The sequence below is a fragment of the Macrotis lagotis genome, chromosome 6 (genome assembly GCF_037893015.1).
Source record: "Macrotis lagotis isolate mMagLag1 chromosome 6, bilby.v1.9.chrom.fasta, whole genome shotgun sequence".
NCBI classification, from domain to species: Eukaryota; Metazoa; Chordata; class Mammalia; order Peramelemorphia; family Peramelidae; genus Macrotis; species Macrotis lagotis.
The window spans coordinates 89,915,009-89,930,849 of NC_133663.1; the positions used below are offsets into that span (position 1 = coordinate 89,915,009).

The following is a 15,841-nucleotide window of genomic DNA, read 5'->3' on the forward strand; positions in this document are numbered from 1 at the left end:
TTTTTATTTTTACTTAATTTTATTTGTTTAAGGCAATGGGGTTAAGAGTAACTTGTTCAAATTCACACAGCTAGGCAGTCATCAAGTAGTGTCTGAGTTCAGATTTGAACTCAGGTCTTCCTGACTCCAGGGCCGGTGCTTTATCTACTGTGCCACCTAGCTGCCCCCAAGTTGTTTTTATTTATCATATTATTTCTGTATAAATTATTCTGATTCTTAATTTACTTTGCCGTATTTCTTGCAAGGCTTCCTAGGTTTCCCTGAAACTTTCCTGTTTGTCATTATTCTTTTGATGAGATAATCAGTTAATCATTTGTCATAATTTGTTTAGCTATTCTCCAATTGATGAGAATCCCCTCAATTTCTAGTTTGTTGGTTCCATGCTGCTGTAAATGTGTTGGTTCATAGCCTCTTTCATCTCTTTTTGGCTCATATTTTCCTGTTGTATTTTATGGCCCCAGGTCACAAAGTTCTACAACTCTGAAGAATCATCCAAAAAAATAATTGAAAGGCTTGTAGGGGTTGTCATCATAGAAATACTTGACTACTAAAAAAGATGGGCCAGTCAGATAGTAAGACTGAAAGATGGTTAACTTTTTACCTCCATTCAGTATCAGAAGAGAATAAGGAAAAGATGTGAGCACACTTGGTGTGCTCTCTGTACACAAATGAGATTTGAGTTGTTCTTTTGCTTCTGCTCTCCTCTTTGAATCTCACTTCATATTAACCTTTTCTAATTTCTCTGAATTCTTCCTATTTGTCATTTTTTTTTTTTTTTGGTGACAGTACCAGTCATTAAACTTAGAGAAAGTATGTCTGATAGAGACATAATGATCAGTTTTTTTATATTACTAAGACTTAGGCAGAAAGTTGTGGTTTAGCAGAGAGTGAGGATATCAGCTTTAATTTATAGCCTTTAAAAAATTCTTGGATAAGATCAGTGATCAGTTTTGTTTAAATTGCTGTGACTGTTTTGTATATTTTTTCCTTGGTTCTGCCTTATGGTAATTAACAACACAGCTTACAAATTACATGCTTTGTCTCTTTTGAATCTCAAAACTTAGTGAGGTAAGTACTCCTAGAGTTGTTCCCATTTTACAGATGAGATAATTGAGCTGCAGAAATTGTGACTTGCTCTTGATTACAGATAGTAAATGTCAGAGGTGGAATTTAGACCCAGGCCTTCCCAACTTTAAATACTACATTGCTTTATTTATCCAATCATCCTACTTTTTGGAAGCATTTCTGAATTTTTCATATCTGTTACTACTTGCTGTGAAAGAATATTCCATTACATTTCTGAACAGCAGTTTGTTCATTCTCCTGTCAATGGACATTTACCTTGTTTTCAGTTTCTTGCTAACAGAAACCTGTTAGGAATATTTTGTTATATGTAGTAGGATCTTTTTTGTCATGGTAGGATCTAAATGTAAACCTCCTCAGTAAGTTCAACCTTTCCATTGAAGGGATGTTATAATGCTGCTCACCTTCTCCTTGAATTATTTTTTTGGATGAATCCAGATATTTGGTGCCTTTACTAAATGTGGTATTCAGAACTAAACAGTCCTCTAGAAGTGGTGTAAGACAACATAGTGGAGTTATCACCTACCTTGTATTGGATGCTATGTCTCTTCTAATAAATACTGGCAATTGTGCTGGGCCTGGAGTCAGGAAAAAAAAATTCTTGGATAAGAAAAATAACGTAATGTTTTCAATTTCCTATTAAAATTTTGAGTGATATAGAGTCCATAGCCACTGTAAACTGACCTTTCTCTTTGTTTTTTTCAGAATGACTTAGTAGAAGAATATTTTGAAGCTCATAGCAGTTCAAAAGTTTTAACCTCAGATAGAACATTACAGAAACTAAAGAGAACTAAACTGGATCAGGTATGTTTCCACAACCATTCAAATTCTATATTTTAAAAATAAATCTTTCAAAGGAAACAACAAACCTGGAAGATAAACAGAGGTAAATAGAATTATTTGTTGTCAGATTAAATCATACAGCTAGGCAATTAGTAAATGTCTGAGGTAGGATTTGAACTCAGTTCCTCCTGACTCCAGGGCTGGTGCTCTATCCACTGCACCACCTAGCTGCCCCAGGCTTTTTATTTCTTGTTTAAAAAGAAGAGGCCTATTATGCAGATGCCTTAGAGACTGACTATACTTCCTGAATGGAATTCAGTCATATTAATATGTAATCTATAAGTGAACTGAAAGTGACCTCTCTTCTAGGTTTTTCCTTCTGTGGGAAGTTTTCACAAGAAAAAAGCTGTGTGTGTAGGTTGTGTTCTTGGTGTGCTATGACCCCAACAACACATGGGAAATGTCACTTAATTTATTAGAGCTTTAGTTTCCTAATCACCCAAAAATGAGTGTGACTAAATTATATCTTAGATTCTTCTCAGTTTAAAAAGTTAGGTAGAAAAGAAGCAGAAAGATGAGAGTAGGAAAGAAAACATTTTATTTACCCAGTATTGGTCTTGTTAGCCTTCAGTTATAGTCTTTAATGTACAATAAGGTATTTTTGTTGAATTTGGTCTTACAGATGCAACATAGTGAAAATCTTGGGTGCCAAAAAACCCCCCATAATTAGTAAAGATGACCTTTTAGCGTGTACTTGAAGAGTTGGTAGTGGCAAACATCAGTCAATCAATCAGTCATCGTAGCACCTACTATATGCTAAGCACTGAAAATGCAAAGAGTCAAAACATTGTCCCTACCCTCAAGGAGCTAATAATGTAATGGGGAATACAACGAACATACATATATGAAAATCATGCTATATACAGAATAAATAGAAAACAGTTATCAGAAGAAAAGTACTAGAATTAAGAGGGGTTAGGAAAGACTTCCTGTAAAAGATGAAGATTTTTAGTTGGACCTAAAACAGAGCCAGAGGAAGACAGTAGGAGGAGGTGAGGAAGGAAAGAATTCCAGATATGAAGAGCCAGCTAGAGAAAATGCCCATGAGGGGTCTTGAGACATGGAGGGGTCTTGGTCATGAAAGAGCCAGGAGGTCAGTGTTACTGGATCTAAGAGTAGTATGTATTAGGGAGTAAGGTATAAGAAGACTGGAAAAGGGGGGCAGCTAGGTGGCACAGTGGATAAAGCAATTACCTAGCTGTGGCCTTGGGCAAGCCACTTAACCCCATTTGCCTTGCAAAAAAACCTTAAAAAAAAAAAAGAAGACTGGAAAGCTTATTAAGGACTTTAAATGTCAAATAGAGCATTTTGTATTTGATCCTGGAGTTGAAGGCATCACTGGAGTTTTGATCTCTGAATGACTTGGAGTGAGGAGAAACTTGAGGCAGGCAGACCCACCAGTAGGCTGTTAGGGTAGAGGTGATGAGGATCTGTGCCAGGATGTTGGTAACGTCAAAGGAGAGAAGAGCTTTGGGGAGCTGGGAAGTATTAGATGCTGCAAAGGTAAAATCAACAGACTTGGCAACAATTGGATGTAGAGGGTGAGAAAGTATGAGGAATCCAAGATGACTCCTAGGTTGTCAGAATGAGGAACTGGGAAGCTGGTATTACCCTCTTAAGAGGGAAGGTAGGAGGGGAAAAGCATTTGGGGGGAAAGATAATGGGTTCCATTCTGAATATAAATAAGTTTAGGATATCTACTGGACATCCAAATCAAGATATCTGAAAGGCAGTTGGAGATTTGAGATTAAAGGTCAGCAAAGAGATTGGAGCAGGATAATGGTGGTTTCATAACTTTTTGCCACAACTAGTTATCATGGACAAGATTTGGCTATCACCTACTTTTTGATCATAGAATTATAGATAGACAGTACCTTATATGCTATCTAGTGAAACTCTCGTATTTTACAGGTGGGGGAAATTGAGACCCAAGGAGGATAAGTAACTTTCCCAAGATCTCATAGGTTATGCTTATCAGGCAAGAATTTGGTCTCCTGGATTTTTAGCTAGCGCTCTTTCCAATAAACCTCACCACCAGAACAGTTGAGTTTCTTCAAGATGGGGGCGGCTAGAACGGGTTTCCAATAAAATTACAGGTCTCTTTTAATAATTTCTCCTTCCCACCCCCCAAAAATGAAGTTTGTTTAGAAATGATTTGACGCAGGGATTTCTTTGAATTATTACACTGTTGACTTAAGATTTTATAAATTTTTTCTGAACCCTCTAGGTTTTTAATTTTTTTTCAAAGGTACTGGCTTATGGCCTTGGAGCAAGCAGTTTGATCACTTGTTATGAAAAGAGCTTTTAACACAGCAAGAACTCCCTTGCCATATATCATCTTGGCACATTCATATCTAAGACAGCTGTTAAGGGTTTAAAATATTTAAGGAAAGCAATTATTTTAAAAGATCTACAAGCAATACAGAAGCAAGATTTTAGTTGTTGTTAACATGCTGATTGGGAAAAAAAATCAGTACTGTTGTGAAACCAGGTCACCTGAAAATGTTTAAGTCTGAAAAAACTCTTAGCTTTGTTTCACTTGACATGTGTGAACTCAGGGTCAATTTTCTTTTATTACCTTTTAGCAAACTTTGCACAACTTGTTGAACAAGTTTTCTCCTTCCTTTTCTACTGAGATAAAACAATTAAATGAACAGCATGAACAGCTATTTCACAAGTGGATGTTACAATTACAGTAAGTATGATGCCTTAAAATGCTTATGGGAATAACTGAATTTGTGCTTCTACAGTGCTTTTTACTTTAGAGCAGTTTTATGCATTATTTTGTTTTATGCATAAATCATGTGTGTTGTAAAGTAACCTCAAAAAATATGCAAAACAGTTCTTGTCCCCACTTAATAAGTTGAAATATTGAAGCACCTGAAGGGCACAAGAGTGCAGTGGAGAAAACATAGTTGTGCAGTCCCAGGACCCCTGGTTAATCCCTCTTCTGCCATTTATTACTATAGGCAAGTGACTATTTCCCTGGGCTTCAGTTTCCTCATTTATATAATGAGAGTATTGGACTAGGTAATATTTTATATCTCTGACATCTCTATATCTGGAAATACATACAGTGACATGGTAAGACTGTTAAGGTTAAATCTTGGGTCTCCACTGACAATATTTCCCTAAAATTTTTCTCATTCTGGTCATTGGTATTAACTCAGTGAAGGTTCTGTAACTGGAATTTAACCATTCTTTTGAAGCTTTCTGGAAAATACTTCTCCACTTCTAAGCATATCGGTTTCTGGATAGACTTCCCCTAGCTCAGCTCCTCTCAGCCACTGTTTAGAGCCTGTAGTAGTGAATATTTTCTTTTTTGAGCTATTCCCCTGGGAATTTTTTGGCTTATGCCATCTCACCTCTCCCTGGATGACTGCAGTCTTTGACCTTTTTGAAAACTTCTTGCCTTGTCTGGTTCTATTCTGTCAGCTCCAAGAAACAGGTTCTATTGCTTCATCTTTTGACTGGATTAGTCCTAGGCCAAGAGTGGTCATTTTACTTTGGTACCTATTGATGCAGACCACAAGACTTGTCTGGAGCCTTTTTGAATCTGGACTTTGATATTTCTCCCCCACCCCTGGACAAATTTCGCTGAGTTTTAGTGGACTGACTCCTTACTGTTGACTTAACTAAAGTATTAGATAAATATTTGGACTGATAAAATGTAGAAATTTCTAGGTCTCTACTAAGAATTCAATCATTTTGCTATCACAGGGTATTCTTAGCCTGCTTTCCTTGGTTTTTCCTCCTCTCCTTGCTTCCTTACCCATCTCCTGAAGGTTGATTCCTCCAATCCTATATATTGTTGTTATAATTACAAATTAGAATTGTTGGTCATGTTACTATGCCAGCATATGGTCATTTTCCATTAATTGGTCAGGACCATTTCCCCATAATGCCCTCTTCTAACATGGCACTTAGAAGTAGATATTACTTAATATTCTTAATGCTCTTCTTTTCAGATGCGGCATTGTTTTAGTCATCCACAACTTAATTTGTTTTTTTATCTATTGCTTTTCATGCCCTTTAAATCTGAATTTGTGGGTAAACTTTCTATCTAAACACACTAGTCTCATTAGAATGTCTTTATTGTCAGAATAATCAGTTTCAGTTTTGGACTAGCTTTTATGGACATTAGCAAATTCAAGGATTCTCAGTACTGAAAAAGTAAAGACCAGACTATTAATAGTTCAGACATTCATCAGCTTCCTAGATGGATGAAGCCTTTATCAGAAGCCCTCTTAGGAGGATTTCCTCTTACTATGTTGGGCCCTGCATTAATGGAGATGACTAATGAGACAGTTTTACCACTTTCTGCTGGTGAGGGCTTTGGATTTAGAAAATGGAAAAGTCCCAGAAATTAGGAATGTACCAAAAACTGAAACAACAGAAAAAAGTGAGAATAAGAAGTTGGAAGTTTAAGCTTCAAGTATACTCCTCTGCATACTCAGCATTCTCTTTCTCTGTCAGGACTCTGAAGTGGTGTGCATGATCTGACAGATTGAAATCAACAGAATAAATGAAGAATTTATCTGTCAATTTATCAGCCAATTTTCTTTTAATAGAAAAATAGGCAGATAGATGACCCTATCACAACATACTTATCCTACCTTTTGGGTTGCTTTGTATTCTGCAGCCAAAGCTTGACCTTTAATTCCTTCAGCTGGACTGCTTGCTACAGTTTATCATCCCTATGTAACCAGGGTTTATCTTTTCACTCAAATATTCTCCACCATATATCCTCCTTTAGTTGTGTGGACTTCCAAACAGGTGAATTTTTTTATTACACAATGCTTCTCTGTCTCCTAGTATATCCAGTCTATTCTTTTTGAACAGGGTATACTAATTATAGTCATGAATAACATCCTCCCAAATGTCATTCATACCTATATTTTTCTTTGCTTCTTATCCATGGTTCAAACAGTTATGCATAGACATCAGATTCAGCATGTACCATTTCTTTCTGCTTTTACGTAGTCTCAGAACACTTGGACTGCTATTTTTACATTCTACTTGTGGGCCATTACAATTTGTATTCATCTTAGTAGATAAATGTAGTTTTTCACATTCTAGTCATACCTGTTACATTCTTTAACTAATACTCTGGTTTTTAGAAGCTGATTCTGGTTTTTATTTTTATTTGTCCTTTATAATAGGGGCATCCAACCTTTTAGCTCTTCTGGGTTGTATTGCCCAACAAAAAACTTGTGAAAGCTGAGTAGAGAATTTAATATTTGTTTATGACTACAATGTAATCCATATTACCAATGAATATAGTAATAAAATATAATAATGCCCATGAATAGGCTTGGTGGATGGTCCACTCATAGGGCACACCAAGCTTACCTAATTGGATTAGCCAATCTGCAGACAAATGCAGTTCCTTATCTTCCTTATATGTACTCCACCAAGAGCCCTTTATTTGAATGTTGCATGCTATGCTCCAGAAAAACTAAATCCCAGTTTCTAACATTTTCTTAGCTAGCTGGTTTACATTCAACATTTTACTTTATTTTCTAATATTTTCAACTTGAGCAGAAGATATTTCTTGTGCTCCAAAGTCCTTTAAGTCTCTTACCCATGATTTTTGAAAGACATAACGTAGAATTCTTACAGCTGAGGAAGATTCAGTTGAGAATGGAGAAGTGCACACTCTTACAAGTGAAATTGGACCAATAGATGAAGAAGTTCTAAAGGTTGACTTCAACTAGGAGAAAATGCATCCTTTTCCCTTCCTTTTGGGAAGAAACCCCCAGAACAATTTCATTCATCTTATTTTTACTTACAAATGCATAACTGGAAAAAAAATTAAGCATTTGCCATAATTCTAATACTCTAATTTGAGGAGTCATGACATATAGGGAATTAGTGTCTAGGGAAGGGAGCCATAGTCTGAGGATTCACAGGGATGGTGAATGGAGTCATAAGGCAGTTCATTGCCACCTAAAAATTTTCAAATTCAGTGGTGATAATGATTGACTTATCCTTTTCAGAGCAAAAGATGAAAAATTGTGTGTGTGAGAGTGGAGAAGAAAGTCGTAGGGGGTACCCTTGGGCCACGTGGCAAGATGCTTAGGGTGAATATATGAATGGGATATGAAATAGGGTCTGAGGTGGGTTTGGTGAGATTGCATTCACTCAGCAATCAGATAAATTTGATCCAGCTAGGAAATTGCAAAATTGAGTGAAGTACCTACTTTAGGGAGGAAAGCTGTTGGTTTTTATAAAAAAGTGCTTTTCCAGGTGAGGAGAATATGGCAGGCAGGTCACAAGGGGCCTGGCATGAATGACTGCATGGGGATGAGTTAGGGGTCTGAATAGTTTTGGTTTTCACATGAATTTTCAAATGAGAGTAACAGTTCTCATGTTTGACAGATCTTAAGGGGCTTTTGCTCATATCCTGACTGTCCTTTTCTAAAAGATAGTATTCCTGATTGTGCATATTGCACGTCTTTTCAACTATAGAACATCAGCTTATGGAGGCTGGGTTTTTTGTCCTTGTATTTTAATGTGTGGTACACTGCCTTGGACAGAGTAGTCACTCAAATGTTTGTTGAATTGAATTTGGACTTTATGAAACAGGACCACAGGATCATAGATGAAGAATACTTAGAGGCCTTAGGGACTATCTGGTCAGCCCTCCTTTACCTACTCCTCCACCCCAGCATTTTACAGATGGGGAAAATTGATACCCAGAACAGTCCCAGAAGTAGTCGGTGTTAATTTCTTCGTAGTCCCAGAAGTAGTTGGTGTTGGAGCTTAGTCCTGGTCAAAACCTAATCCTGACTCTGAGTCCACACCTTTTCTACAAGATCACACTATCCCACCCCCACTATATAAACTGTGTCTTAGTGTCCATAAAAACCTTTTCCTTCACTGGATTAAGATTGTTCACTCAGGGGCAGCTAGGTGGCATAGTGGATAAAGCACCGGCCCTGGAGTCAGGAGTACCTGGGTTCAAATCCGGTCTCACTTAATAATTACCTAGCTGTGTGGCCTTGGGCAAGCCACTTAACCCTGTTTACCTTGCAAAAAAAACCTAATTTTAAAAAAAAAGATTGTTCACTCAGCTGTGTGACATAAATATATAGAAACTACATTCAAATAACGGGATAAATAAAAATAAGCATTGGACTACTAAGCAATAGGAATTACATTCTGTCTGGAATTGTCTTCTCTAATATTAGCTTCACCTCTCGTTTCTTAGGACCATTTGTTACTTTCATTCATAAATTTGTTCAGTTTCTTTGAATCTGTTTTACCACTTATTGAACTAATTTAATTATTTCTTCATTTATTATGTTACTTTCATTTTTCTCTAAACTTATTATAATCAACTTTTTAATGGTTTTCTTCATATCCTAGTATTTCAGGATAAATTGAAATAAACTCATGTTCACTGATCTGTCATATCATGATTGTATATATTTTCATTACATCCTTTCTTCCATTATACCTTTCATCTTAAAATAAATTTAGTATTGGTTACTTTTAAGCAATTCTCATTCTAGTCTACTTCAAAGACATTTTGACAGCAGAAATCTCCTTGATATCTTTGATAAAGATTGAAAGAAACTTTCATTCATATCTTAGCCATTTCTTCTTTGAGTGAACCCTTCAGCCAAAGAAGTAGGATTTAATGAACTGTCATGATGATGATCACTAATTTCATCCAAAGATTGTATTCAACTTGACACATGCTTCATCTTATCCCTCTGCATGAGTTTACCCTTAAGAAACTTGAAGTCCTGTTTGATACCTTAAATTGAGCTTTTCAGGTGCTTTAATAGCTACTCTCTACTTCCTTTCTACATACACACACACACAGACACACAAAAGAGTTTTGGGGGCTTGTTCTTACCTTAAAAACTGATTTGTTAAGTCCTAATTGAGGGATCCTGTTGATTTACTACCTAGCTTGCTCTTTGGTATATAATCTAAGGATCTTTGCTAGTCCTTTAACAGCTACTTTTCAGTCTTCTGTGGTCATATTTTGCTTTAAAAATATATGTTTATTTGAATTGAATTAGATCTATGTTATTTTGTGGGCATAAAAGGAAAATGCTTTGTAAACTTTAAAAAGCATTCTGGGGATTGTTCTCAATTTGGTTCCTTTCCATTTTTGTAAAAAGAGGTAGATTTTTTTTCTTTGCTGATGTTTTCGACTCTCCCTTGTTGGGAAATGGGCATAACCCTCTGAACCTCTCATATATATATTCTATTTTGCATTGTTTTGTATGCCTTGTTTCCCTTACTATATTTGAATTCCTTAAGAGCTAGCTATCTCTAGCACAGTGATTTAAAAGTTGTTTTAAAAGCATTTGTTTAATTGAGGGCCCAAACTTTTTCTTAACATTGTTTCTGTAAAGTTGTAGCCTGAATCACTGTAGCTTTTTAATTATTTTCCCATTTCCCAGCTCTTGGTATTTCAGGTTGCCATATATTTCAGTTCACAAATTTTCTTATTTAGACTTACAGCATTAACATAGAAGTATTTATATAATCTGGATTGACTGAAATAAAATCAAAACCTCTTCCCATACCTGTTTGTGATTCAACTTCTCTATTCTGTTTTTCTGACATTTACATGCCTAAAAATCATATGTATCCCTGATTTTATCTGCCCTGAAAGGTCTGTGTCCTATTAGGATCTCCTTAATGAAAGAGGTTATAGATACCTGTTGTGGGGAAATTGGAGAAAAGATGTCTGGATGCATAGCATCAAAGCAGAAATATTATCTTTATATATCTTACTTTTGTGATAATAGAAATCTGTTTAAGTAGTGTTTTCTTATTTATAATTCCAAACTGAAATTTAAAGTGATACTTATTGAATTATCCCCCAAGAGAAATTACTTGAATGAGAAATTAGAAATAGGAGGTACTGAACTGTAATTTCACAAATGTTTTTTCCTATAGCCTAGGGTTCAACATTGTGCTTTATGGACTGGGCTCTAAGAAAGAATTACTAGAGAAATTTCGTGCCTCCATGCTGCAAGATTCAGTTCATGTTGTCATCAATGGGTTTTTCCCTGGTATTACTGTAAAATCAGTAAGTGTATCAAATATATTGAAAGCATTGAGAAAAATAATTTGTTTAATTATCATTGAAATGGATTTGGTTTCATATTTTAATATCACTAATTTAGAGAGGTTTCTTTGGACTTTATAATGTTTCTAAAATGTTAATAGTTATCTGTGTATTCTGTGAATTTGTCTTCTCAAAGCAATGCTTAAAGATTTTTCCTCAAGTACATTTCTATTACTAATTTTGTAACTGTGTGGTATCACGTTCTTAGGCCTGGAAATTGGGGACCCAACATTGCCAGCTCTTTATGTTGATTCATTTTCACACTTGCCAGCCTGCCTTCCTGCAAGTGCTATCTGCTGGGTTTCTTTTTCTACTACTTTCCTTAGATTTCTTGGGTTCCTTACACTAGGGCTTCTATGGTGAGAATACCACAGAATTCCACTTTTCCCCAAACCCTAAAAAAATACAGAAACTAATTGTTTTAAAAGAGGATTTTAGTATAAAGGACTATAGGAGAAACTATTGAATACAATATAGAAGGGCATCACAGTCTCAAATATAGAGGGAATGATTTGATCCAAGTTCTAAATAATCAGGATATGCTTTTCTTATTTTCTTCTTTCCTGATCTCTCATCTGGGCTTGACCTTAATTTTTATGTCTTCATTACTTTTTAATAAATTCGGCATCTCAGGCAACCAGTCTCAAAAACCTCAAAAATCCCTAAGGGCAGCTAGGGCGGCACAGTAGATAGAGTACTGATCCTGGAGTCAGGAGTACCTGAGTTCAAGTCTGACCTCAGACACTTAATAATTACCCAGCTGTGTGACCTTGGACACATCACTTAACCCCATTGCCTTGCAAAAACCAAAAAAAAAATTGTCTAGCCCTAGACTATGTGTCTTGGAGCTAACTTCTATTTCTAGTCATACTTTTTAAGTACCTTGTCCAAGACCTACCAGATTCTCTGCCCACTCTCATTCTAAGTCCCAGTTCCCATGTAGGCCTTGGGCCTTGGGAGGGGAGGATTTCTTCAAATTTTGTTTGATTTTACCCTTAGTCTGTCTGAGACATTAGACCAGCTAGATCTTTATTGCAGTTTGAATTCTCTTTTATCTGAACTAGTCCTAACCTCATGTGTAGTAGGTTGTCTCTGCTTTGTGTCCTGGGATGTGCAGAGTTTGGCTCTTGGAGTACTCACCTGTGCTCCCTTGGGTCCCCTTCTCTCCTTCCTTGCTCTCTTTCTGTATTCTCAATATGACTCTGATCTCTTATTTATTCCAAAGGGCAATTTTGGGCTTCTCCTCTAAGGATATATTTTGAAGGCTGAATATTTTTATCTTTATTAAAAAACCAGTAACACAAAGATATTAGTATTTTTTATTTTTTTTAATTTTACAATTTTTTCCCCAATCTCACTTCCCTCTCCCCCCCACAGAAGGCAGTCTGATAAAGACATCAGTATTTTTTAATATTTTTATCTTTCTTAATGATCTGCAGCCTTCACACAACAGAAATAAAGACCTGGTCTAAAGATGTGTATTTGGAGCCTCCTCAGCAATTCACAGGCTTCCCATGGTTTTCCCTGGAGTCATCTGGAAAGACTTGTTTATAGTTCTTGTTTACATGTCTCTAGTTCCATTAGAAGCAACTAAGACATGAAACAAATTAATTACTCACCATGAGAAATGTGGAAAGGACTTAGATTGTATAGAAGTCAAACAAATTTTGCCTGTAGAGTAGGCCTTAAGCTTCTTGGAGAGTCCAGACTTGTGTTCTTACCTGAGGGTGTTAACTGGGGAGTTGACCTGCATCATTCTCGGGACTCACCAGATGAAATGAAGGGAAAGTCTCACTAATTTCTCTCCATCACGGTTTTGGGGACCTCATTGCTTATCCCTTCAAGTTCCTTCAGTTCTTGACATGGTTCAGTAGCAAGTCTTGTGCACTCACGGGAGCTCATGGGATTTCCGTTGTTTCAGCTGCCATCTCAGATCCAGAATCTTTAGCATTTCACTATTGTTACTTCATGAAGTCTCCGTCACTGCATTCTCCCTTCCTCTTCTGGAGCCTTAAGTTAGGTCATTACGGCTGCACCATGTAACTCTTCTCAGCTCATTCATTAATCCTACCCATAGCCCCATTCAGCCATACACACAAGAACCCTTTTGAGGCCTAACTTTTCTGACTCAGTCCAACAGCCGTGCTCCTTCCTCATTTACTTCTTAGGCTTCTGACAGCATTCCCCTGACACAGAATCTCTTACTTAGTATTTTTGAAATTAAGGAGCAAATATTTGCACTTGTTTTCATTTGCCTTCTTGATTCCTGTTATTCCTCCTATCCTAACAACTGCAAGCCAAGCACACTACCATGAGACTTGAGAAACCTTAAGAAAACAATTAGAAACACTTGAGGGATCAGAGACAGAAACTATTCTCAGTCCTGCTGTGAGACCCTCATGGTGTAATGTTTGCTGGATGCCATAGAGTAAATAAACACTTAATTTCTGTTTTTGCAGAATATACATCTTCATTTTTTTTCTCTTTAACAAAAATCTGGTTACTATCTTAATATTCCTATCCCTTAGTTCCCCAGTGTTCCTATTTTCCTGCTTTCATAGATTATCTTCATTTCTTCATTATATAGTAAAATAGGAAAGTGGCTAGAGAGTGTGCAACTTGAATCAGTTTTTGAGTTCAGATATGGTTCTTAGACACTTAATGGCTGTGTGAGCTTGAGCAAGTCATTTAATTTCTTTTAGTCTCAGTTCACTCATCTCTGAAATGGAGACAGTAATAAAATATCACCTACCTCACAGGGTTGTTGTGAGGATCAAATGAGATAATGTATGTCAAACACTGTGAAAACTTATCATTATCATCATTCGGTCCTATATTTTATTCAGAAAATTTTACAGTAAAGCAACCTTAAAGCTCAACACAATTTTCAAGTGTAACGTGAGTGTTGCTAACATGTTTGGGAGGGGGAAATTTGAGCCTGCTATTTTATTACATATTCTTGTTACTCGGTAGGATATAAAACAAATAACAATGTTTTACTTTCTGTTACAGATTCTGAATTCTATAACAGAAGAAATCCTTGATCATATGGGAACTTTCCGAAGTGTGCTAGATCAGCTGGACTGGATAATTAACAAATTTAAAGATGGTAATATGAAATCTCTGTAATATCAGGTGGAATTGAAGAGGCATTTTCATTTATTCTCATGGAAGTAATTTTTAGGTGCCATATAATAATTGCATATTTTGTTTTAAAAATGGAAGCTCCTCCTCCCACCATTCCTCATTCTTTAGTCATATATTTGAATTTATTCTCTGGTTCTTGAGCAAGCTGTATGCTCTCAGGTTTCTTTCCTTTTCAAGAAATTTAAATGTATTTATATTTCTTACTATGAGGTAAAAAGGTTGTGTTGGATCTATAATGTAACAAGTACTATTCTAGGTCCTCTACCCTTAGGAATCTCACTCTCTTTTAGAAATGCCAACACATACACATTTAGATATATTTAAAATAAATAGAAGATAATTTTTGAAGTAGAAAGAAACTAGAACTTATAAGAGGTAGAGATGAAAGGAGGGTTGCCTTCAAACCATGAGTGATATACTTGTCTGCTCTGTTAGAATATAAGCTGATTGCAAATAGAAATTGTTTTAATTCTTTTTATTTTTATCCCTAGTGCATAGTATGTGGCATAGAGTAGGAGCTTAATAATTACAGAGTGAATAATTGAGGTGGGGAAGAGATTTCAGACAGGGAGAGTCTATTAGAGTATCTATTAGAACAGTTCAGGCTAAAAGCTGGGTCCACAAAGCAAGAGAAGGGACCAGATGTAAGAATATTCTTGATAGGGGGTAGCAGCTATCCCTGTCTTTTTTCCTTTTCTCTCATTTTCCACCATGTTGAAAAAAAGAAAACACAATCCTCACAACAAATATATACAATTAAGCTTAAAAATTTCTCTCATTGGCCATTAGCAAAAATGTACACCTCATTTCATGTCTTGAATCTATCACTATTCTCTCTTTGGATAGCATGCTTCATCATAGAACCTTTGGAATCATGATTGATTATTTCATTGATCAGTATTTTTAAATCTTTGAAAATTGTTTTCTTTACAACACTGCTGTTATTATATAAATTGTTCTTTTTTTTCTGCTCCCTTTGCTCTGCTTCAGTTCATAAAATCTTCCCAAGTGCTTTTGAAACCATTCTTTTTTTCAATTTATTAAACAAATATTATTCTTTTACTATTTATGTGCTATAATTTATTTAGCCATTCCCTAGTTTGGGGGCCCCTGCCTTACTTTCCTCCACTAAAAATTGCTGTGAACATTAGTTTTTACATAAAATTACTTTTTTTTTTAATCTCTTTGGGATATGGACCTTGTATTGGTATCTGTGATTGATAAGATTTTCACAATTTAGTGACTTTTGTAGAAGCATACTTTTGTATTTACAGCTCTATCAAAAGTGTATTTATGCCTATTTTCCCTCTGCCCTTCCTACAGTTCTTATTTTTCTTTTTTGTCAATTTTTCCAGTCTTATGGCTGGGAGAAGTAACCTAAGAATTACTTTAATTTGTTTTTCTCTAATTAATAGTGATTTGGAACTTTTTTTTTTGCTTGTTTATAACTTAGATTTTTTCCTTTGAAAGCTGCTTATTTATGTCCTTTAAAAGTTCACTTAATAGAAACAGATAATTAGGAAGAAGTGTAAGTTTGGAAAAGGGAAAGAGAATTCATTTTTTATCACACTGTTTTGTCTATATGATATCCAATTTGAAATTTCTAGTAAGCAATAGGGTAAGGAATCATCTGCATTGATAATCAAACCTATGAAAACTGATAAAGTTACA

General features: G+C 35.8%; 1 protein-coding gene across 4 annotated transcripts in view; it reads left to right on the forward strand.

Annotated features, from left to right (window-relative positions):
- The window catches only part of ORC2 (origin recognition complex subunit 2), a 74,594-nt gene that overhangs the window by 35,004 nt on the left and 23,749 nt on the right, over positions 1-15,841 (forward strand). For all 4 annotated transcript variants that reach the window (XR_012469453.1, XR_012469454.1, XR_012469455.1 and 1 more), the window contains exons 9-12: positions 1,789-1,887; positions 4,512-4,621; positions 10,852-10,984; positions 14,036-14,132. Coding sequence is in view for 1 of the 4 variants with exons in the window: in XM_074191668.1 (XP_074047769.1) it covers positions 1,789-1,887; positions 4,512-4,621; positions 10,852-10,984; positions 14,036-14,132 (439 nt within the window). In the remaining 3 variants the exon portion in view is untranslated. The remainder of the gene's footprint in view (positions 1-1,788; positions 1,888-4,511; positions 4,622-10,851; positions 10,985-14,035; positions 14,133-15,841) is intronic.